This window comes from Colius striatus, chromosome 5, assembly GCF_028858725.1.
Source record: "Colius striatus isolate bColStr4 chromosome 5, bColStr4.1.hap1, whole genome shotgun sequence".
Lineage (NCBI taxonomy): Eukaryota > Metazoa > Chordata > Aves > Coliiformes > Coliidae > Colius > Colius striatus.
In genome coordinates this window covers 34,549,229-34,574,494 of record NC_084763.1, presented here as the reverse complement: position 1 = coordinate 34,574,494, position 25,266 = coordinate 34,549,229, and the positions used below count along the sequence as shown (strand labels likewise).

At 39.3% G+C, this 25,266-nt stretch overlaps 2 protein-coding genes across 3 annotated transcripts in view; one reads left to right on the top strand and one right to left on the bottom strand.

Annotated features, from left to right (window-relative positions):
• ANKIB1 (ankyrin repeat and IBR domain containing 1) overlaps window positions 1-25,266 on the top strand; it is a 410,605-nt gene that overhangs the window by 176,247 nt on the left and 209,092 nt on the right. The window lies entirely within an intron of this gene.
• Window positions 1,610-25,266, bottom strand: part of CDK6 (cyclin dependent kinase 6) — a 141,525-nt gene continuing 117,868 nt past the window's right edge. The window contains exons 7-8 of one of the 2 annotated variants that reach the window (XM_061996290.1): window positions 21,952-22,087; window positions 1,610-15,754 (exon numbers count right to left, since the gene is read on the bottom strand). In XM_061996290.1, coding sequence (XP_061852274.1) covers window positions 15,608-15,754; window positions 21,952-22,087 — 283 coding nt within the window. In that variant the 3' untranslated portion in view covers window positions 1,610-15,607. Of the gene's footprint in view, window positions 15,755-16,978; window positions 17,441-21,951; window positions 22,088-25,266 lie in introns of those variants that run through there. The other variant, XM_061996289.1, reaches the window with a different exon arrangement.

The window sequence follows — 25,266 nt, the reverse complement described above, 5'->3', positions numbered from 1 at the left end:
CAGTGTGGTAGGACCTGTAGGTCTCAGTGTGCTTCAGCTCGGCTGCAGCAGCAGTGGGGGGGGGGGGGGGGGGGCGCGATACTTACAGGTGTATCTGCTTAAACAGAACTGCTCTTCAGAAATGCTTTGACCAGATTTGAATCAGGGCATTTACTCAGACAAGGCTTTGCACCATGAGACTTTGGGCTGGTGGCTGGTGCCTGGGAATATGAAGACTTTCCATTGAGGGATGCTTAGGGGTGCAGGGTCCCTCCCTCCCTGTGCAGGCAGGAGGAAGGAGGGAGACCTCTGCTAGGCTCTTCATGCTTTAATTGGACTTCCATTAGCTTTTCTTCTCTGGCTGCAAAGGAGGCTTGGGAGTCTGGCCAGATAATTCAGCCAGCTAAAATTAGACTTCTAAAAATGGATGAAAATACTTAGAGAAAAGACTTGTGTGTGGCAGAAGACCGAAAGATGATCTTGTTTATCAAAGCAGGAAAAAAAAAAACAACATAACTGATGGATGTAAATGAGGAATGATACAGATACTGCAGATCGTGCTTTCTGTGGCAAGGCAAATGCTAGATAAAGCACATTTAAATACTTTAAAATGAACATTTGTTTCTATGGTGCTAATAAACATGTGACATCTAGTGTTGTTCGATAATTTTGAGGCAAAGAAGATTATGTGAATAATGAATAACATTTGTACTTATTTCTACAAGAACCATAATATTTTGCTTAATGGATTAATTTTTTTTTTCTCTTCCATAATTGGCCTTGAGTAACTTCATGCAGGGGGTAAGTCATGTTCTCACAGATGAGGGCTAGGGAGAAAATTCCTGTCTGAAGAATGTATTCCATAATTGTCCACAGACGGTTGGATTTCCTTCTGTGGTAACTCACCCTGAGCACTGTCAGAGATAAAACACTGGATTGTGCCTAGACCTTTATGGTATCTTATTTAATCTGTTAAATGTTTCCATTATTTTTTCCCCTTTTTCTCAATGCATCAGCTAAGGCTAATAGGGTTATTTGTGACACTGGCTGTTCCGCTCAGCCATAAGCCCTTTGGCAGTTCATTTTGTGCCTGTCCCTCACTAGACCACTGCTTGTAACATTAAAGACTAACTTGGAATGTCACATAATATAAACGTAGCTGCTGTTTTTATTTAGTACTGCATTGCACCATATATGTTGTGTAAAGGACTTTCATAGTTCCTTATAGTTTCTAGGGACAGCACAAAGTTTTATCTGTGGGGTCTGGTTAGATTTGCAGTCATTTCTCTAGAGCCTTCATTTAGAACCTGACATCTGTTTGACTGCCTGAGATAATAGTTTCTGGATTCATATGCCTGGTGGCTCACTGGAGGCCTCCTTAGTAGAAACTGCTTGTATTCTGCTCTTTGTTAACAATCTTGACAATAAGGTGATATTTTATTTGAGCTGTTTCAATGAAGATTTTTCACTTCACTTACTGGTGAAGACAGAAAATATGCATTTGGTATTAGAGTTTCACTCTGGTTTCTGTTTGACTCAAAACATGCACTTTTACTATTTCTGTGTACCCAGAAATGTGACTAGTTATATTGACAGTCAATCAAAGAAAAACAGTCAGTCAAGAAAGTGTGCTCAGCTTTTTAAAAGATGAAAGATTAAAGTAACAGAATCCTTAGGAATACACAAATAACAGTTGGATCAAGAAACATTTGAGGCAAATATTGTGTTTCATGAACAACCAAGAGCCATTATAGTGGAATTAAATACAATTTGCCTAAATTGAAACACAGGACATTTCAGTAAAGTCAAACTAGTGCCAAACCCTATAGGGTTCATAGCATTTGCAACAATGTTATGCCTTTGAAAGAAAAAGTGATCACTCAAATTCCTTTTTTGTTTTTTTTTTTTAAATGGAATTAGGTAAGGAATAAAGTTGTTAAAAAATGAGAAATCAGGATAAATGAAGTTAGATTTTTGTAAAACTAAAGATATATGGTGAAGTGCTTGAAAGGGTGTGCAAGTGCTTACGTTTCCATGCCCAGCTGTGTGTTTGCGGGTTTTCTAGAATACTAGAGTATTGAGAAACAAAAATACTTGCAAACATAAAAACTAGAAAATAAAGCCACTAATTTTCTGCATTTAATATACAATACTTACTGCATTTGAATAATTTTATTTATTCCTGAAATAAACTTCAGGAAAGCAGTTTTAAGTTTTTTTTCTTTTTACTTTCCAATAATTTGGGAACAACTAACAAGAACTTGATACCATGAACATTTTTATTATATTGATTTTCATACTGAGCCCCCAGCACCCAACAATAAATACACAACTTTGCTTTTCTTGCACTGCCAGCAGCAAAACGTTCAGCTCCAAAGGACTGTAATTCTGATATAATACAATATCAATAACCTTATGTGTGTCTTAATCTAATTTCACTGTATTGAGACATGATTATTTTTGCAGTCAGCCATCTTTACAAACTCAGAAAAGCCAAAGAATATGTTATATGTTAAGGTGCATGCTCCGGTGATTTTCAAGGCAGTCACTGTTAAGTAGCCCCAGCTGAGGGCGAAAGCCCTGTAGAGTGAAATCTGGGACTTGGAGCAGGCATACCGCCAGATCAAAGGCTTTGTTTGGAAGCTTGCAGAGGGAGCTCTGGAGGTTCCAAAGGGTATGCGTTATTTCCCTGCCATTCTGTATAGCAGAAAGATTGTTTCTCCCAATGCATATATGGTAATCAGCAGCTGTGCAAGAAGAGGAGAGGGGCTGCAAGGTTTAATATACAGCAAAGTTGTATTACTTTTACATACCACAGTTTGCCTGCTGTAGCCCCTCAATGTCATCGTGATGACTAAAAGGTAAACCAGTACATTTGCATAATGATTCGAGAAATCATGGTGATGTTTTTCTGTACCTCTAGGTCATACAGCGTTTCATACATAGGTGATTTTAATGCTGAATGTAAAGAATGTAAAGAACACTGGATAGTAACTATTAAGCACACAGAATTAAAAAAAAACAAACTATGCACCTGGAAAAGAAACAGTAACACATGCACCTTTTCATGTTTGTACCCTGATTAGAAGAACGTCAGGAATTTCAAGTATGAAGTGATACAGTGAAACCATGTCCTGTGAAAAGGCAGTAGCAGTAGGCTAGGTGGCACCCTGGGTAGCTTCCACCCGGCAAAATAAAATCCTGCTGTATATGTAGGTAAAGTGACTCAAAATGCTAACACTTGATGTGTCAGCTGTGTTGATGATATAAGCTGATGCAATGCTGTAGAAGCCAACAGGACTAGGCTGATTTTCATTAACTGAGTGTATGTCCCAAGGTAAATGAAGAAAAAAATGTTAAAAACTACTTTGCATGTTTCCCTTGAATTACGAAACCCTAGACACATCCAGAGCAAATGGTAAAGGAAAAAAGAAAGAGAAAAAGGCAAACAGCATTAGAGGCCATTTAACTTTCTGAATGTTTGTCATGTTATTATTTTGTAATATCATACTGAGAAGTACAGGTACCAAGACAGACTTGGATTTGTTAATGGATGTTGATCTGATGTAACATAAATTAAAAAAATTACTCTGGATGTGTCTCAGAAGCTGTTCTCACTATTCATAGTACTCTGTAAACCTGAAAACACAAGTTTTAATAATGCCTTTTAAGAACACAACTTATCTTGCAGATTCTGAAACCAGTATCCTGAGAGAGAAAAACAGGTTTAACTTTATCCATATCTTCTGTTCACTTCAGTGGGATTTGTAATGTGTAAGGTAGGCACACATGGAGTGTCTGGAACTTACTCTTATTTCTGATACATTTCTGTATCATGCTTTTCTCCACATATTCCAATGTCACTAAGTGCACATCTGAACTTTAATGAGTAGAAATTCTGAGAGAAATGTTACTAGAGTTAAGGTTTTTATCACACACTACCATTTATATAGTATTCTTGCTGATTTACTAAGTTTAAGTATCTTTATATGGACCTGGGCTGCCTGACACTGAAATTTATAGACTTACAAGGTCAAATTCTTGGCTCAATTTAACTGCAGTCAGTAGAGTTACAACAAGAGTAAATTATGCTAAATACTGTCCTGGTTTTGGCTGGGATAGAGTTAACTTTCACCATACCAGGTTTCAACTACTTTGAAACCCCAATCGTATTTCATGCAATTGTCCATGCACAAATAAAAAACACCCTAGATTTGGTGCCTTTGTGCTTTTGTTACTTGAAGTCTACATGGGCAACAGTGTCACTGCAAAAAGCTTTCTTCAGTTACAAGATGCCACACAAACTTGGCCCCCGGCTTCAGCATCTGGAATTGACAAATATCTGCTGGGCTTCCTACAAACAAAATAAAGTCAAAGGCAGCCTACGCAATGTTTCCTAATTTTAATTTTTCAGACATCATTCCCCCACTATGTGTAAAATTAGCTCTATAATAGCACTTCAAAGTAATCCACATTTTCCTTTACATAGTAAACCAAAAATACACTAAAGCATAAAAATACATCTCAACACATATACTACTCTAGTTGCAAGACTCAACGTACAGTATGAAGCTTACTCAATATTTTGATTGATCTAGCTTTTTGCCTCTCTATGAAACTAGCTTCACTTCAACCACCAAATTGTATACTAAATGCAAATAAACAACAAAGCAGCAAGACAACGCGTTTTTTGGCAGCTGCCCTTTCACAGACTAATGTGTTTTCATAAGAAATAATACACTGAATTATAATAGCAATAATTTAGGTTAATGTCAAATAGCATATGGATAAATATGTCCACATCTTCAATAAACGCTGACTCCATTTACTAGTGTCTCACTGCTGTTATTAACCACGTGTCCTCACAGCTAGAGTCAATTACTGTCTTTTTCTCCAAATACTTTTTTGTGGGCCACTATACTCACACGACTAACCCCTCTCAGCTCTGTGGAGTGCTCAGGTGAGGTACAGTATTTATGTGTTTACATACTTGGGCTTCAGACTGATGAGTATTAAGCTAGTGAGGAAATACAAATGCACACTGTTACACCAAAAGAAGACAGACAATACAGCACCCTGCGATGATTTTGGGAGTTAATATAAACATCATTTCCAAAGTACATTCTTCTAAGACATCATTTTGAGGGTGTAATTTTTCTTTAACTAGAGCATTCAAAGACATTACACATGTAAAGCTGTTCAAAGTAATGCAGGTAAGTATTACATTAAAAATAAACCTCATATGAAATTCAATGCAGATATAGAGCACTTAAATGTATTTGAATGAAATGGACCATAAATTTTGATTAATGTATCAAAATGCCTGAAAGAATTTACAAAGAAATTAAAGTCTGAAAGGAAAGAAGGACTGGGCTTGGTTTCAGTGCCCAAATCATACAGTTTTGTGTAGAAAACAGATTCTATCAGAAAAATAAATGGCATCTTTTATCTATCTATGTTTTATCTACCTTAAGTATTTTAAAATGTATTTCTCACTGTAACAGAATTGACTGCCTTGCATGTGAAAAGTGCCAGACTAAGAGTCCTTGAGACTGTCAGAGTGCGTTTTAACCAGAATAATTTCTTACCAAAAAGCACTGTCATACTGTAAACTTCTTTTGCCCACATTGCTGTCACTGTAAGTGGGTATAGGAGAGCAGTTCAGCCTCCAGGAAAAGAGGTTTTGAACACTGCAGGAAATGACAGCAAGGTTTTTTAACAGTGTTGAATGCAAGGAAGCTGTCATGGATATTGAATTCTATTTGTTGGAATCTAAGAGAAAAACAGTTCTCTTAATCCTGACCACCAGAGAGCAAACAGCATGGCACAGACCTGCTCTGTTTTGAAGCTGATAAACTAGAGTAATACTTTTCTATTCAACATACTATGCACAATAGGAATGAGAATGGTGGTGGTGGAGATGAAAAAAAAAACAAACTCAAAGAAAACAAAGCTGGAAAACCACTGGGTTGACAGACATTTGGAGATAAAAAGGAAAAGATGGATCAATCTTTGCAGTCACTTCAACCTCTAATCTCATGACACTGCAGTCTTTCTATCATGTTATGTAACTCAAGCTCAAAATGTGCATGACAATCAATACTTTCAGACAAGCACATGCCCACGGAGCTTACATAAGCCACCTTGCACAGCCTCACATCCACAAATCTCTTGGCAGAATCCAATTTCTAATGTACTTCTTGTTGTAGTTGCAACTCATGATTACAGCCACCTTTGGACAAGGGACTCCAAAATTAAGTCTCTGGAAGAAATTGTAATGGATTTCGGGTCTTGCTGGAAAAAAATTGAGAAGCACCATTTACGTAACTAGCACTGTGCAGACTTAAGCTATATTTTGACACTCCCCTTCCCCCTCCCCCCTTTTTTTTCTGTCACCAGTGAAGGATGATTGAGATATATCATTATCTATCTGGAACAAAACACTTTGTCATTTCCTACAGCACATCCAGCATTCTCAGTTACCCTCTTTATATAGTGAGAGAGGTTTCTTAGGGGAGTTATTACAGCACTGCTATTTAAAATGCCAAAAAGTCAGCTGTCATAGAAACAGCAAACATACTGATCCTGGAAAGACTTTTCCTCAGAAGGATGCATTTGATGTAAAGGTCTGTCTGTGGCTAGTACTTGTGGCAGGGCTCTGTACTCAAAAGTGCCATAGCAAAAAAAGGAATGAGCTTGATTGCCTACATGCACCCAAGATATCTTGAGAGTTAGAAACCTTCATATAAGGAAGAACTGTATTGCTCTGCCTCATGCTAGAAGGAAATGACCTTGGGGAAGCGGGGGGTAAGCAGTATGAGGCTGACATTGCTAGTCTTGTTTGTATCTGTTAAAAACTTCTGTGTAACAGAATCATCATTGGCTGCTCCTGTAAGCAGTCATCTAGGGATCTTCTACACTTAATAAATAGCCTTCAGAATAAAAAATTGGTTTTGGCTGATCAAACACATTGTGTTCAATCTACTGTATTCTAGCGCACCTCTTCAACCAAAGAGTGTGAAAGTACTACACGTTTGGCCACATTTTACTGTCGTATTTCCCAGTTCCTAATGTGAAGCAAGGAAAAACTATAGTACGAATCCTTGTTTGCTTGAAGACTAGGGGGCAGCAGAATCACCAGGCAGTAACTTAGCTCACAGTTCTTAAGTGGCTATGGAAGTATCAATAGGGAAATAGGTAATTGTCTCTGCAGTAAGAGGAAGCAGGGTATTGAAAGACTGTTGAGCAGATTCCCCAGGGCTTCTTTCACAATGTCACAGTAGGATGATCTGGGATAAAGAAAGTACAGCTTGAGTGGCTGGGTGATCTATCACTATATGTATTTGACAGATGTCAGAGAACTACTGTGTAGAATTAGAGGTTTCCCATCCCTGGAACAATGACATTTGTCTCTCTGCCAAGCACTTAACGGAAGGGCCAAGATAAGCTGCTCTGTTCTAACACTTACCCAGCCAACCACACACAAGGACTAAACACAATCAAATCCTACACAGGTCTTATACTCTGTATTTTTGGAGGTAGCATGACAATAGTTAATGTTAGCTCTCAGGTTGACACAGCAGCTCAGAAAGCTCCATCCCTGCTATATATCCTATGAAAAGACTTTTTTTTCCTTTCCATGGTAGATGGTTTTTCAGTATTACTTACACTGGGCATCTGGACAGACTTGCTAGGCTCTGACTTGCTCCTGTATGACGGTGAACCACCTGGACTGACCCAGCAAACTTGCATGGGGATAATCTTATCAAAATCTTAGTCCTTAAAAACATATCATTTTGGATTGCCAGAGGATTTTCAGTTTGCAGCAGGGGCCAGCTGACAATGAACAAAAATAGTGCACACTAATAGACACTGTTAGTAATTCTCCTGCATTAGAGCTGTACATTCTTCATGTCTGCAGCTGAACTACAGTCAGTGTCTGTGTTGCCAGCTTAATCTGCCCTCAAGCTGTCTCATTTTTGTACCTATATAGAAATACCTCTAGCTTCTGCAAAATCTGATTTAAAAGCCAGAGCTGTTGCTACATTGAAAAACTGCACTGGAACACGTGAGTTGGCAATAAGTATCTGGAACTAAAATATCATGCAAGAGTCTTGCTTTATCATCTTATGCTTATGAAAATGAATGACAGGAGAAAAAGGTGGAAAAAATTGTCTCCCCCCTACACTTCTTTGTAACTTTTCCACAGATTCAAATTCACTTGTCAAAATTTCCCTAAACTCTGCTCATTTTTCCTATCTTTACAGCACTTCACCATTTTCCTCCATCATCTAGCTACTCCAAATTTATCCTAACATTCAAGAAATGTTTGTAGGTTTTTTTTTTTTTTTTAAAGAAAGGCTGAAGATTTGCATAACATGATACAGGTATGAAATACAGAATAAGAGGAAGGGCTACATATTTTAGAATGTTAATTACAAACTCCTTAGGAGTAAGTGCACAAAGGAAGCTGGCAGTCTGTGAAAATGAATTTTCCATTCAGAGGCAGACACAATGCTTTTTGTCTGGGTTTAACATAAGCAAGTATACATGTAATGCTAGAAAATCCTTTTTTTTTCTGTCCTATGGATAGATTTAAGGTACAGAAAGCTAAATAGAGCGGATGCAAATTTAGCTTGCACAAAAATGGAAAGGGAGGTTGAAAGCTTTACAGCATATCCATATAGGCATCACCAAAGTAAATTACAAGAAAAATTGGCTGTTTTTCCTTCTCCTTGCTGCCAAATAGTATAGGTTGCTTCAGTGCAAATGAACATTAAAATGATAGTTAGAATAAGTTTGTACTTGGACTTTTTTCTTCCATAAAACCTTATCAGCTTTGCAAGGTCAGTGAAAAAGTATCCGTTTAAATGCATATTTACTACACATTTTTGTATTTACATTTTTCATATTATAAATACATTCCTTTTCCCTTATCCCAACAATATTTTCCCAATAGCTCCTTACAACCTCCTTTTTAATCTTTATCAGTTGTCTCTTTTGTTTATCTGAGTGTGGGTTTTGTTTTTGTTTTTTGTTGTTGTTTACTTTTTGTAAAGAAGGCAATATAATTTCTTTTTTGGAAAACAAACAAAAAAATGTACTCTACTACAATCACCCACTATCAATACATCCATAGCAGAATCTCCTCTTACATTCTGTAGCCATGCAAAAGTCTCATTGACATTGGGCAGGATGAAGCCCACCAATATATTCTAACACAGATAAAACATTTAATCTGAAGGAAAAAATGCCATGTGGTTAGAGAGTTTTGGTTGATCTCACAGCTATTTTGCACAGTCTTTCAATGAAGTCTGGGAATCTGAATATTGCTGAAGCTCTCAAGTGACTTTATTTAAGACAAAGAAAACTTTCCTCTAACTTTACCCACAGCAACCTTGTGCTTTTCTCCCCAGAAATCAAAAGGCTGCATGGTGCTGGCAAAGTTCAGCCTCCACTGAACACGTGAAGAACTGATGTTATCTATTTGGCCCTGTAGAATCCATTTTGAGAACAAGTCTCTATTGAATTCAGTCAGGGTGTTTGGGTGCCTGTTGCCTATTAAAATTACAGCAATATTAAAAACATATACAATTAATTAAATTAATTAAAATTAAACCCAGACTCAATAATTTTCAGGATTTTTTTTTTAGTGGAACAATATATGTTTCAAAATTTTGCGTGTTTCAGCTAAAAGAATGACTGCTAACTGGCTTCTACAAGAACCCAATAAGCAATTTTTCAGTAGCATCTGTACACACTACTCCTAAGTGTTTTTTATGGTTCTTATATTGTGTATATATTGCATATGGATATACAATACTACTAAGCTTCAAACTAAAGGGAAGAAATAACACTTGGCAAAAGTATATTTGTCAGTTCATATGTCCACATCTTTCTTCTTTTAATGGCTTTTAAGGAGAAAGCTCCTTATTATTTTACATAAATTATTGGGATTTGATGGCTACAGGTTCTGGTCCAGAAACTGGAATCGTATTACAGCTATCATCTAATAACTTGCAGTGCAAAGAGATATAATAAATTAAATAGCTAATAAATAAAACTTGTATTTGAGTTGTATAGCCATTTAGACTGTTAAAACGGTAGTTGTGTTTTAGTATGTCTGAACTGTACAAAAAAAGTGGATATAAAAATGAAAACTTGGAAGTTTAAATACAGAAAATTCCACTTACTTTTCTAGAGATTGTTTCTGATTTTTTTCTTTGTGGAAAGCAATTTGTATACTCTAATACTTAGTAATCAAAAAGAAGTAAAAGTGATAGTTTATTAACAGTCAGTTACTGAAGATTTCAGTATGTAACATGCTATTATTCTCCGTGAAAGTAAAAATATATTTCTTAAATTTTCCTGCACAGTTGAAGTTTGGAAAAACTTTTTTTCTAATATACTAATTTCAATAAAATCATTTACACATTATGAGAAGTGTGAAATCCTATTATTATAAAAAAGATCTTGCTATTAAATATAAGAAAAAACTATTTCACTGTGAGAGTGATGGAGCAGTGGAACAGGCTGCCCAGAGGGGTTGTGGAGTCTCCTTTCTTGGCGGTCTTCAAGACCTGCCTGGAGATGTTCCTATGCGACCTGATCTAGGTGACCCTGCTTCTGCAGGGGGGTTGGACTAGGTGATCTCTAAAGGTCCCTTCCAACCTCTACCATTCTATGATTTAGAAGCAGTTTTGTAGCAATAGAATAAATGCTAGGTTCCTAAGCTTGTGATCAATTCAAGCTTCAAGCATAACACAACAAAATCACTCTAATAGCCTAGCATCTTCTAATTCACATTGTGTATAAAAATCCATCTATTCCTGAAGCTATTGTATATGAAAATACTAACAAAGTGGTTCTATGAAACAAGAGTCCTTAGAATAAACTATCTTTTATATTATGAAATGTAATTAATTTATGTGACCTTTTAAACCAAATTCTGTGGTTTATCATTCATATCCATATTTGACAGCTTATGTGTTTTCAGTTGTGGGTCAGATAAGTGCTCAAAGTTTGTTGGCTAAAAGACCAAAACAGCATGTTTTCTTTTTATTTTCCATATTAAAGTTGGCCTAGTTTCTAACAGCAGACAGAATTATATCTATAATAAAACCTGCTTGTCAAAGACAGTGAGTGAACCTGTGAAAAGTAGCAAGGCACAATATTTGCTTATTTTTCACCAAAACAACCATCAGGAGTAAAAATCACATAAGAGTTATGATGCTGGATACTATCCCCCATACAGAAGATGCTCAAATGCTGCAACTTACTGATTCCTTTCATGTAAAAGGCTCTGTACACATAGCATTGAACTTCAATATTTTGCAAACATGACTTCCTCATTTTTTGCTGTGTTTTGGAACAGAACCAACAGAGAAAAGTACTCTATAATTTACCATTGTGGACTAACAGACTGAAAACCCCTGAAGGATGAGCACAGCTTACACAGAAATATGCACAAACACTATTTTTTTTAATTTTACTTGTCACACAGAAATCAACACAGGTGTATGCAAGACTAAATGTAAGCGATGAGGTACACAAAGAGGTTCTTTTCTAACCACTGGTTCTGGGCTGCTGGACTACAAGAAGCAACACTTGGTAACAGGGATGTAGCGGACACTGACAACATGTATCTATTGAAAATTTGGAAGAATTTTGTTGGAAAGAGCACCTATGAGCATCACTGAAACCTGTTTTCAGAAGGGAGATGAAGGAGAAAAACTGGAGAGCTGGAGTGAGCATGGAGACAATGTGAAGGGAGAAAAGGACTGTTGCAGATGGATTACTATGGTTCAGCAATTAGCACTGCACTATCTGGCTTTGGTGACTTTTTTTCCTGGACTATTAGGTCTGTTTTTCCTGCAGACTTATGTAGTAGTGATAAAAAATAAGTTGGTGGGAGATAGAAATTGCTCCTTCCATTACTTAGAAAACACTATTCTCTTCTGAGAAGAGCACAGTAACTAATTATGGGTGCTCTAAGAGCTATTTTTAATATATTTATTTTAATATATCTTTTGAAATTCAATGATTTTTAGCTGATGTTGAACCACTCCTGCAGAACACATACAGGTGTAGCTACTGCTGTGAAGAATTGCACTCTGAAGTCTTATTTAAAGGTACAAAGAGTATTCATCACAGTCTGGAACATGTGCCAAGGAGCACCTTCTTTTTCATATACACAATTCCTACATTCTATACATATGTCAGTAATGAGTAAAGGTATTAAAATAATAGAGCTATAGCAGTAATGTAAAAAGAGCAAGGGCATGGACTCAAGCACAGTTCCATAGTTGTCTATACCATAATTCCTGGCATGACTTTAGCCAGTGCCAGCACTTTGCCCAGCCAGAGAACAGGCTTCCTCAGTTTACTATTTTAAGTGAAGTATCACATTTTGGCAGGGAAGAGTGGAATAAGAGTAAGCCTATGAAATTTCTTCCATTTGAAAAGAAGGTTATTTGAGAAGTCATCGGTCCATTGAATCTAAGCCCTTGCTACCACAAGGACACTATTAGATAAATCTTTTCCCTAATGGTCAAGATAGAACTTAAGACTGCTTTTTTTGTTCCTGACATTCTCTCTTGAAGGATGTTTCAGAACATGACCATTAATGCAGCCTTTTTCAAGCTGTTCTCCTGAATATCCCCTTTTATAACCTGATCCTATATTAGACAACATACGGGACCATGTTGCAGAAGCTCTGCTTCTGATTCTGCAAGCCAGCCCCTGCTTTTCTCTGCTGCTCTCTGAGCTTTTCTTCTGATACTACTAATTGGGGAATGCTGCTCCAGTAGTTAATTTCCATATTCTCATTAGTTTTTGGGCCAATACTAACCTTTGGCTTAAAGACTAAGAGAAGTCTTGCCCTAAAAACATATCTACATTCAGCAATCATGTTCTCTTTTATCTAACCTTTGCCTCACTATGCTTAATACAAACTTTTCTTTCATGGAACAGGTGTACTTCTCTATGTGAGATTTTTAAGCCTAATTTGAAAATATTATCTCCCCTATATTTTCACCTTATGTTAGTTGTTGGACAGCTCAGGGAGAGTTCTGTGACAGATGCTGGAAAGCCACACCAGCTGAATGCCCCAATAAAGTATGTATGATATCTCGGTGCTAGGCAAAATGTGGAATGTTTTAAAAAATGATGAACTGTGTTGAAAATTTTTCTATTTATTACTGTCACAAGATAAAACTGTCACAAGATAAAACCAAATCTTGCCTCTGTTTGTTGTTCCATCTAGTGTTAAAAAACAGCAAAAATTTGACTCTGGCCCATTCTTTTCTATGAATGTTAAAAACTATTCACTCTCAGGACCATTGACCCATAGAGGAAGAGAGCTGGGACAACACCAGTGCAGTGAGTTTGCAGTTCTCCATGGATGTAGGAACAGAGAACGATAGAGAAAAGGTCAGGATTAGAGGGGTAGTTACTGTGACTGCTCCATGGACTTCAGCTTGCTGCTCGTAGAGCTTCCAAAATTCTAGTCTTATGTATCTGTATCATCTCTGTGTTCAGATGCTTCATGCATGCTCTTGCCAGGCCTAATTTGCAACTTGCCTGTTTATGCTGGTAGGTTTTGCATAGGCATCATTCCGGGCACGAAGAAAAGTACAGGCCACTGCTTGCATGCATGCAAGTGGTCCTTTTAAAATCTGGTTTATTTCAACCAGACCTAACTTAAACATATGTTGCATACTTATGCATCTATCAGTAACAAGAAGCATTATTCAAGAGATAGATAAGATCTGCTCATTATCCTAGCAATGCACCACATCCCAGACAATGCAGATACCAGAAACATACCTGAAACACTGAAGTTCACCCAACAGTTGGTTGATGGAGAAACCTGCCAGGGAGAGGGCTGCAAGTTCCTGTGCCACTGCTGGGAAAAATTATGTTGCTCAACTCACTACTAATGTCCTGCTTCTGCCAAGATGCTGTGAATGAGGATACAATGTTGCTGGCTTGCTAGCTAGACAAGATGAAATAGAGATGCGGAAGAGAGAAACCTAAGGGATTATCACATGAATCAGCAAAGCTAGCTGCCTCACTTATCACCATTATACTGAAATAGTGTATATTTATGGTTTTATGGTAAGAGCTAACTCGTTGGACCAATATTTTCACCCCAGTCATATCCAGGCAAATGCACTAAAGTCATGCTAGGGAACAGCTTCCATGGATTTAAAATATTTCTTTTTTTTTTTTTTTCTTTTCTTCTTTTTTTCCCCCCAGTACACTATTAAAAAAATAAAAGCTTCTTTTTAAAATATGGAAAATATATTTCAGTTAAGGTAAAAATACTAAATATAAAAATTTAATGTACTATTTAAAATAACTGTGCTATTAAAGCATGTGAATTGCTTAGTTATTTTGACATTCAATAACAGCACATTAACCCTAGCAAGGACACATGTGCGAGTAACCCACATGGTGGTTTAGGAGAGAAGCTCATGCATTTCTGCATAGAAAACAAGTCTGCTTGATAAACAACATCTGAGAGATTTTGAGACAGCAATTTTTATGCACTTGTGATGCATGGAGGGCTGTTGCAGGTAAGGCAGTGCAGTATACAGCATACAATTCAACACAAATATGTATCTATACTTATTATGAGTACAGAATTCTCTGCTTCTGAACTGGAAATAATTTTTATATTTTCCATGAGGCCGATACTCACAACAGGTTGAAGGTGAAAACATACTGATTTTCATTGGCTCTGCTCATGTCTTTGAGCTATATATCAGAAAATTTGGAATGAGATAAAGAAAATGTGCTAGCAGCTGCTTGCAAGAGGGAATGATAGGTTAGATGATGGGCTAGAATGTGTCTGGCTTTCAACACAAACCAAGCATTTGGAAACTGAAAAAGTCTTTAAGAACAGGACTCTAGAAGTTTTTTTATAACACTTGCTTTTTGTGCCATGCACACAAATGTAGCTAGACAGTAACTTGTTTGTGTATGAAAAAAACTGAAAGTTGAGACATTTATTATGAACACCATCATCACTGTTATTTTTATGAAATGATCAAATAATTCATCCAAGTTTTCAAGTGTGGAAGCATCTGCATATATGCTATGAATGAATAGATGTATCAATGTACGTATCAGTTAACTGCAGGTTGCAGTGATCTGATATTTCAATACCATTCTCTAAATATCACTGTAAAAGATCACATAATAATTTTACAAGTACCAAATCATACTTCAGGAGCTAGAGAGAAAGAGATTGCATCATGTTTTGGCAGTGGCTTGATCATCCTACTCCACAATGGCAGCATTCAATATTAAGGGATAAAATGGCAGCAAAGCCAGTCAGCAGCTTCTCTTTGTCTGGAGTTTTCCCAGGTAGATAAACAAAACAAAACCAAAACAAAACAAACATAAAGCTGCAATGGGAGCAAGTCAAAGCCCTGGCCCTTATGTTGCTCTGATGAAAGTAAACTAGATTGATTTCCTTGGATAAGCACATCACAATCCCAGAAAAAAAGGTAAGTGCATAAAACCTCCAAATAATGATTGCTAGAAGAAGCTATGTGATTCGTGGGATAGTGGCCTTGTCAGCTACACATCTTGTTCACTTATGGTTCATCTTCAGTCAGCATTATGATGCATTCACCTCACTGGAGTTTTGGCTGGGTGGCATGTGAGAGTCCAGATTCTCCTTGCATTTCTCCAGGTCATGGAAATATGGATGAGAGAGGGCAATATAGGCAGATATTCTCTTGGCTGGATTGAATGCTAAGCATTTCTGTAAGTGTGAAAAGAAGTTGGTTTTAGCTACAATGTACAGTTAACAGTGCTAACATTGCATACGTACATTAATGCATGCCACCTATTTATGATCAGTATGAGACACAACAGGATCTCAGTAGGTGCTGCATGGTAAGGTGATATTGAAACAAGCAATGGGATCACAGTATGAATATGGCATCCATAAAGCTAATAGAAAACATTTTAGAAAACTCAAGTATTGATAGTTTAGGAAATGTCAGAATTCAGGTTTTCTTAAATTCACATATGCAGAGCAATTGTCTCAAAGACTGCAGGGAGCAACTATTAATGACCAACTTTTGAGTCCCCTCAGAGTTCAATGCACTACTCTTTTGTGGTTCTACAAACATGGACAGCATCATAAGGTATAGTTCACTCCTAGGCTCAGCATTTCTATAAGTGTTGGGTCTTTGACCTTATGGCCTTCATATGCTAATGTTTTATGTTCAGTTTCTCCCTCTTCTTCCTTGTTCTACTTTGCTTGCTTTTTTCCAGATCCTCCTCCCAGCCTTTGTCCAGCCAGCACTGAAATCTCTCGTGTTTGACACCTTGCTCTTCACTTTTCCTGTATTTACCTTCAAATGGTATTCTTCCTACTATCCTTGTCTAACCACTTCCTACTCCCAATCCTACATTCTTTTATTGTAGCCAAACTTGTATCATTTAACTTCTGAAATTTAATTCAGTGACTTCGAGCTCTGTTCTCTTTCATCTGTGGCTTCTAGTTCTCATCTCTTTGTATATCAGGAACAGCTTTTCTTCCCACTTCACTTTCTAGGCATTGATATTGTTTGTCTTCTCTCCTATCATGCCTCACACTCATTGAGCTCTCTGACATATTTTATCCCTTATTGTTCCCAGAAACTAATTCTTGTCCCATGTCTAACTTTCATTTCCGGGCTGCCAGCAAGCACAACAGATGCTTTTCTCCCCTGCCATTTCAAGTGTCTACATGTAGCACAGCTTACTAAAGCTAGGAGCTGCAGTCATAAGGACAGTGGAGGAGGATCTGCTGTGTACAGATATCGGCCAAAGATGGTGGTTCATGAAGGAATGTAGCAAGTCTTTCAAGCATTGCACTGAACCCACTCTACTGAGCCCATGAGAAAAAACACCTTTTAAAAGCTTCCAAAGAATAAATTTAGCTAGATTTCAAGAAGCATGGCAAGACGCAAACTGAGATAAGCAATATTTGGGAGTAGGCTAGCAAACTTAAAAAAGAGGTCTTTAAAGTAAGGGTGGGAGGAGAAGCAAAATAGAACAAGCTGTCCTCTCTAGCTGGGAAATGGCAGGATAGGGAATGCAATCATAAGTGCCTGTCATGGTTTGACATGCCAGCCTTTTCTGGTAAGGGGGAAGGGGCTGTAAAGATGGCTCCTGTAAGAAGTTGTTCGTAATTCTCCCCAGCTCTGAGCCAGACCCACTTCTGGGGCAGAACCAATTAGATGCCTCCACGATCACTTTTTAAGAAGAAGCTGGAACAGGAAGCTTCTTCCTTCTTCTTCTTCCTGTTTCTTCCTTCTTCTCTCCTTTCTTCTTCTTCTGGTGGTGGTGCAAGGAGTAGGAACAGTGAGAGAAACAACCATGTGGACTCCAAGGTCAGTGATGAAAGAGAGGAGGAGGTGTGCTGGAGCAGAGACTCCCCTGCATTCTGTGGAGAGAACTGGTGAAGCTGAGATTTATTTTCATTTCTTTAAAGACCCCACATCAGTGGTAGAGACTCATTTTGATAATGACCCTGTATCACGGGCAGAGACTCATTTTGCTAAAGCTGGCCCCAGAACGGGGGCAGTGATTCACTTCATTAAAGGCCTGAGCCAGGGGCAGTGACTATGGCTGGAGGAGGCCGTGTCCTGTGGGAGAGACCCACTCACTTCGCTACAGACTCTGAGCCAGGAGCAGTGATTTTCTTCTTCAAAACTATGGCTGGAAGAGGCCATGTCTTGAAGGAGGGACCCTTTATCACTATGACCAGAGCAGGCCGTGTCCCAAGGAAGGGACCCAATATCCACAGCTGTAACTGTGGGGAGGAACCCATGACAAAGCAGCTCATTTAACTTATGCCCAGAAGACATCTTGTCCAGAGAGAGGGACCCTGTATCTGCAGAAACTGCAACCATGACAAAGAATCCACGCCAGAGATATTCACCAAGGACTGCATTCCGTGTGAGGGACCCTGTATCGGCAGAAGCCGCAGCTGTTGGGAACAACCCACATCAGAGAAGTTCATTAAGGACTGTGTCCCGGGGGAGGAACCCCGTGTTGGAGCAGGGGAGAATGCCAGGAGCTGTCCTCATCTGAGAAGACAGAAGTGGCAGAGCCCATCTGTGAGAGACTGACCACATTCCCCATTCCCTGCCCCACTGAGCCATTGAGGAGGGAGGAGTTAGAGATATCGGGAGCAGTGAGCTGGGCTCAGGAAGAAAGGAGGGATGTGGGAGGGAGATCTTAAAGTGCTGGTTGTAATTTTCTCATCATCCTACTCCCTTTTTGCTTTTATTCTGTTCTGTTTCTTGTAGAATAAACTTTCCTACTTTCCTCTCCAAGTCAAGTACTGGAGTCAGTTTTGCCCAGAACCGTAACTGGCAGCGAGCCCTCCCTGCCCTTGTCTTAATCCACAACAACCTTGCTTATCTTTTTACTCCCATTTTGCTGGGGCCTCTGCCATCCTAACGAGGGTGGGGGTGAATGGGGGCACCGAGTGAGAGACTGTCGTGGTGCTGCTGGGCCAAATCACGACAGTGCCCTTCATCCGCACACTGTGCTGAGATGCAGAAGGCTGACCACCCAGAGGGAGAGTCAAATCGGGGAGGATCCTCCTGCATCCGTCCAGGGAAATCTGCGTGTTTGTGTAAGCCCCTGTGCTCTACACCAATGTACGCAGCCTGGGGAATAAGCAGGAGGAACTGGAGATGTGGATGCAGATGTGGGGCTACGACCTCACTGCAGTCACAGAGATGTGGTGTGGAGCACAGCCATGGAGGGCTATGTATTGTTTAGGAAGGACAGGCTGACAAGGTGTGCAGGTGGAATGAGGGAACAAATAATGAACTGTGCCTGGGTGGGGATGAGGGGAAGATTGTGTGCTTATGGCTAAAAATTAATGGGCAGGGAGTTTGCTACAGGCCACCTGATCAGGAGGAGGAAGTGGATGAAGCGTCATGATCACAATCCCTGGTCCTCATGGGGGACTTCAACCACCCTGATATTTGCTGGGAAAGCCACACAGCCAAGCACACGCAGTCCAGGAGATTCTTACAGATTGTTGATGACAACTTCCTGTCACAGGTGATCGAGGAACCAACGAGGAGGGGTGTGCTGACAAAATAAGGAGGGTCTGGTTAGGAATGTGAAGGTTGGTGGCAACCTCGGCTGCAGTGACCATGAGATGGTAGAGTTCATGATCCTGTATGGAAGAGGCAGGACACAGAGCAGGACCCTGGATTTCAGGCGAGCTGATTTGGCCTCTTCAAAGACCTACTTGGACAGATCTCATGGGATATGATTCTAGAAGACAGAAGTGCCCATGAGAGCTGGTCAGTCTTCAAGCACCACTTCCTCCAAGCCCAGGATCAGTGTGTCCCAGTGCGCAAGAAAGGAGGACAAGGAGGTAGGAGGCCTCCATGGATAAGCAACGATCTGATGGGACAACTCAGGCAGAAAGCAGCCATCTATGAGAGGTGGAAACAGGGGCTGGCTTCTTGGGAAGGAACATTGCCAGGGCATGCAGGGGTGCAACTAGAAAGACTAGAGCCCTTCTAGAATTAAATTTAGCCAGGGAAGTTAAGGACAGTTATAAGGCATTTTTCAAGTACATCAGCAGCAGAAGGAAGATGAGGGGGAATGTGGGCCTGCAACTAAATACAGAGGGTGCCCTGAAGACCGAGGATGCAGAGAAGGCCAAACTACTGAATGCCTTCTTTACTTCAGTCTTTACAACCAAAGCCAGTCCAGTAAGGATAACAGGATGGCCAGGACAGCAGAGGACTTGCTCTGGGTGGAAGAAGATGTTAAAGACTTGTTGGCCAAGCTTAAGGCTCATAAGTCAATGGGTCCTGAAGGAATGCATCCGAGAGTGCTGAGGGAACTGGCTGATGTGATTGCTAAGTCTCTCTCCATCATTTTTGAACAATCATGGAGGACAGGCAAGGTGCCTGAGGACTGGAGAAAGGCCAATGTCACACACAGTCTCACCTCCATCTCTAGAAAGGTGATGGAACAGGTCATCCTAAATGTCATCACTAAACATATGGGGGAAAAGACGATTATCAGGGGGAGTCAACATGGATTCACCACGGGGAAATCCTGTTTGACCATTCTAATAGCCTTCTATGAGTGTATAACTGGCTGGCTAGATGAGGGGAGAGCAGTGGATGTCATCTACCTTGACTTCAGCAAGGCTTTTGACATTGTCTGGCATAACATCCTCATCAGAAAGCTCAGGCAGTGTGGCTTGGATGAGTGGACAGTGAGGTAGATCAAGAGCTGGCTGAAAAACAGAGCCCAGAGGATGGTGATCAATGGCACAGAATCGAGTTGGAGGCCTGTGGCCAGTGGAGTTCTTCAGGGATTGGTTCTGGGGCCAGTCTTGTTCAACATCTTCATCAACGACCTGGATGAGGGGACAGAGTGTACCCTCAGCAAGTTCATTGATGACACCAAACTGGGAGGACTGGCTGATTCCCCAGAAGGCTGTGCTGCCATTCAGCGGGATCTGGACCGGCTTGAGAGTTGGGCAGAGATGAACCTCATGAGGTTCAACAAGGACAAGTGCAGAGTTCTGCATCTGGGAAGAAACAACCCCATGCACCAGTACAGGCTGGGGGTTGAACTGCTGGAGAGCAGCTCTGCAGAGAGAGACCTGGGAGTCCTGACTGATAATAAACTAAATATGAGCCAGCAATGTGCCCTCATGACCAAGAAGGCCAATGGCATCCTGGGATGCATCAAGAAGAGTGTGGTCAGCAGGTCAAGGGAGGTTCTTCTCCCCCTCTACTCTGCCCTGGTGAGGCCTCATCTGGAGTATTGTGTCCAGGTCTGGGCTCCTCAGCTAAAGAGGGACAGAGAACTTCTGGAGACAGTCCAGTGCAGGGCCACCAAGGTGATCAGGGGACTGGAACGTCTTTCATACGAGCAAAGGCTGCAGGAACTGGGGCTGTTTAGTCTAGAAAAGAGACGACTAGGGAGAGATCTTATTAACATTTATAAATATCTAAAAGGTGGGTGTCAGAAGGTTGAGACATCCCTTTTTTCTTTTGTATCTAACACTAGGACAAGGGGTAATGGGATGAAGCTGGAATAAAAAAAGTTCAACTACAGTATAAGAAAAAGCTGTTTTACAGTGAGGATAACAGAGCAATGGAACAGGCTGCCCAGAGGGGTTGTGAAATCTCCTTCCTTGGAGGTCTTCAAGATGCACCTGGACATGTTCCTATGTGACCTGATCTAGGTTGACCTGCTTTTGCAGGGGACTTGCACTGGATGATCTCTAAAGGTCCCTTCCAATCCCTACCACTCTATGATTCTATAAGGCCATTCCCTATATTCCATTTCAAGATTGAACTTCAGAGCTGGGGTTTATCATATATCTGTAAAAATGATGGAAATAACTTAACTAAATCCAGTGTTACCAGTTTTACCAGAATAATTTGCTTGCTTATGTTTGGTCCTGCCACTTGTAAGAGGCAACAGTCTGAGAATTCCAAATCTCAAGTTTTCAGCATTCAACAGAGGGTATGCAGATGTAATCTGCCTCTACACCCTAATTTCTGCTTTATACTGTATCCATTATACCATGAAGGTATATGTCAGGTTTTGTAGTCATGGCAGGCTTATACGATGAAAATGGCTTAATCAGTGGCACAATAGTGGTCAGTAATGAGGATTTATGCATAACACCTAAAGAAAAGTTGATCAGGTACTTCCTTGATAAAGCTTCTTGTGTCTAACTCAGAGAGTCTCTAACTCTAATCTCTAGAGAGTCTCTAACTCTAATCTCTGACACCTCTTGAGTCAAAGGTCGTGTCTTTGTGTTGATGTTTCACAGGTTTACATGGATTTGTCTACCTGTTTTTGAGCTTTTCTTTAATAACTCCATAAATGTTCCTTGGCATGTTGTATGAACAGGGACAACCCTCAGTCATATGGCTTGGAGAATAACAAATAGAAACTCACAAGAAGCAAATCTTTGCCTAGTTCATCAATATCTGGTACAAATTTTTCAATAGGTTCTGCAGGTCTGGAACTGAAAGCATTTCTTGGAAGGGCAACATCATGAGGCCAGTCCTCTTCTTCTGGGAGTCCAATTACACTGTGAAAGGAGAAACATAACATTAGGTCTGAATATTTATGCAGACATTGATTATACTGACTGGCAGTTTACTTTTGAAGTCTTTTCTCTTAAGTGAAATTAATTTACAGTAGTGCACTGATCTCTGTGAATAGAGGCTGATGACTGTAGGTCTTCAGTGTAGTTGGTAGAACTCATTCTGTGGCCAGCAGTTTTCTGGCATTATTCTCATTTTTCTGAGTCTTTTTTTTTTTTTTTTTTTGAAAAAGGGTTGAGTGCTTCAGAAGAAAGTTGCTCAGCTCCTCACTGGATAGTGCAACATATGTCACTGCATGATGATTAAAAGCAGTAAGTTTCAAAGGGGAATTGCACGCAAGTCACAATAGGGACTAAGAGAAGAGTCTGGGTCAAGATGAGGGTAAGGCAATAAAACAGATGTTTCATAATGCTTCAAAGCTATGTGCAGTAATTGTTGCCCAAATTGAAACATTTTATTTGCCTCACAATACGCATTTTAAAGCCTTAGTTCAGAAGTGGCATAGGACTTGAGTGTCTTTATGTCTTTACTTTCAATTATATTTTAGAGTTTTTTACCCTTAATAGAATATTCTAGAAAATATTCCTTAAATAATTATCATAAAGTTTAAGAGTAAAATAAATGAAATAGTAGGTAAAACTCCAATGTATCATATTTCATAGATTTCCTCTTTTAGTCTGATGCTAATACTTGTGGCATTGAAATGCTTCTGGTGGAAATTCTGGAAAAGATCACATTTTACTTGTCAGATTTCAGAGAAAATAAATTTTTACAGCCTATGAGTTCAAGATTTTTAATGAAAACGCTGAGAGAAGGTAAGAGGAGGAGGAACGTGAGAAACCACTACTGAATACCTGGGACTACACTAAGCCCTACGCCACTAGGGAGCAGCATTGACCTTTCTTCCTACTGATGCTGGCCGGAAGGCTTGAGGGAGGCCATGGGCCAAACACTTGGATGTAAATCATGGGTTACTTCAGAGAACTTAGTGGAATTACTGCACATATATCTGTGTAAATTTTAGATTGTAATTTGGCTTACCTAATATACCTCTGAAAATTAATGTCCTCAAAACAACAGCATGACTAGAAGGGCAAAGTAAGTAAAATCTCAGGATAATTGAATTTTACTGCATCAGAAGATATCACAGCTCTTGGGAAATGAGAAGTTAAATCTGTATGAAAAATTGAATTTTACTTTTATCACCACAGGCATGGTGGAGATATGGGAGAACTCCCTTGGCCATGGTGATTAAAGCCATGTGATTAGCTGTTCAGATTCTGGACCCATATTAAAAATAGTACAAATGGCACTGGAGGAAGATGAGGGAGTTAAATATTTTAAATAACAATGGAGTTTAACTTGCATTTCAAATGTGTTTCCTCCCATTTATTTTATTGTTTGCATGAGAGAGCATGAACAGGGGTGAATAAGCACAGTCAAAGGCTAACAAAAAGAAACAAAAATGCAGCCTGTCAGACAGGTAGAGTGGAGAAAATCAAGAGTGGAAAGGAGAGACAATTTTAGTTACACACTCACATAGTACTCAAAGCTCTTAATAATGAATGCCTGAGTAGATGCTCTCACTGTGGTCTGGTATCACTACCATTTCAGTGGATAGATTTGGGAATATCTCGGGTGAGTTTCAACTCCTGAGAAACATCAAGAACTTTCCACTCCCATTGATCACAATGGGAGCCAAGTCTACTCAAACCATTACAGCATTTAGCCTGAAGTCTATAAACACACACACTGATGGTGTCCTGGAAAAGCAGGAAATTGTTTTGGGTCATGTCTGAGGGATTTACCCTCAAATGCCGTGGAATTTTACCTGACGCAAATCAGAACGCACATGTAAAGCAAACGTAGACCACAGCCCCATTATCTGAAAGAATGCATCAGTTCAGATTGCATAAAAATACCAAAATTATTTTCTGTCCAAATTAGTCTGCCGAATGAGTCACTACTGTAGAAAGAAACAATCCTCCTACAAGAAGAGCTATGCCTAGCTGTAGGGAGTTCTCCAGCTGTGAAAACACAAAATAAACACTATTTAGCATATTATTGCAACGCCCTCCCAGAAGCCAAGAAAGAAAATTTTGAACTATTTAAGAACTTCACAAAAAAAGCAACCCCAAACTTTCTCTTTAAGTAGATATGTAATAAGGAATTTCTTCTAAAATTAGCATGGCATTTTCTCTTCTTGATGAATTATTTTCTGCACAGGTAATCTTGGCCCTTATAGATGGAAAGATCTCCATTGGAGGCTGATATTAGCAACTATGCATTTAGTCTTAGCCCAGTTAATTTTTATTTTTCCCCTTAAATATCACAAATGAATCAAAATCCTTTAAAAAATCATAACTGTATCTGTCTTCATATAAAATAGGTTGTATGTATCAAAATTGTCTTCATTTAATAAAGCAGAATATTGTAGGGCTAAAGGAATAGCTTTGACAGAAAAAGAAAAAGTAAACTTCAAGGACTGATTTTTCTGGATTGGGCAGGAAGAGCTATTCAGCGCATGACAAATTAACCACGCAAATGAGTCACATACACTGGTATGATATGCAGGAAAGGGAAGTGAACTGTGTGAAATCAAGACCTGCAATTCAGGAGCCTCATATTAAATAATGAAAATGCTTAGAAACAGGTCTGTTATGATTTGAGAACTGGAAAAAATGGTTAAACAGAGAAATTATTTGCTCTGTTTAAGCTCTTCTGCTAGGAAATTTTACTATCTTCTCTTTGGGACATCTTCAAGCATCTTTCAGACTTCAGTCTCTCTCTCTGTCTCTCTCTCATTTCTTATTTCATCCAGATCCCTGGATACCTGCAGCCCCTCCATACAAAGGGAAGACAGAGGCAGACATTCATTCTCTGGAGTGAGATGAGCCCTATGTGGCTTTGATTTCATAAATACATGATATGTACATCAGATCTTAAATTTGCATGGTTCTTATAAACCTTGGAAACATTGCTTGCCTTGAAAAGCTTTGATAAAAAAAGTGATATAATCCTACTTAATTAGCATATCAGTAATATCAATAACTTGAATGTTTGGTTTTTAACTAAGAACATTTTTTGAAGAGAATTAGTCTGTCTCAGAGAGTTTAGAGCCTTCCCACATCCTCAATGTATTTGATACATCTGTAGATGAAAT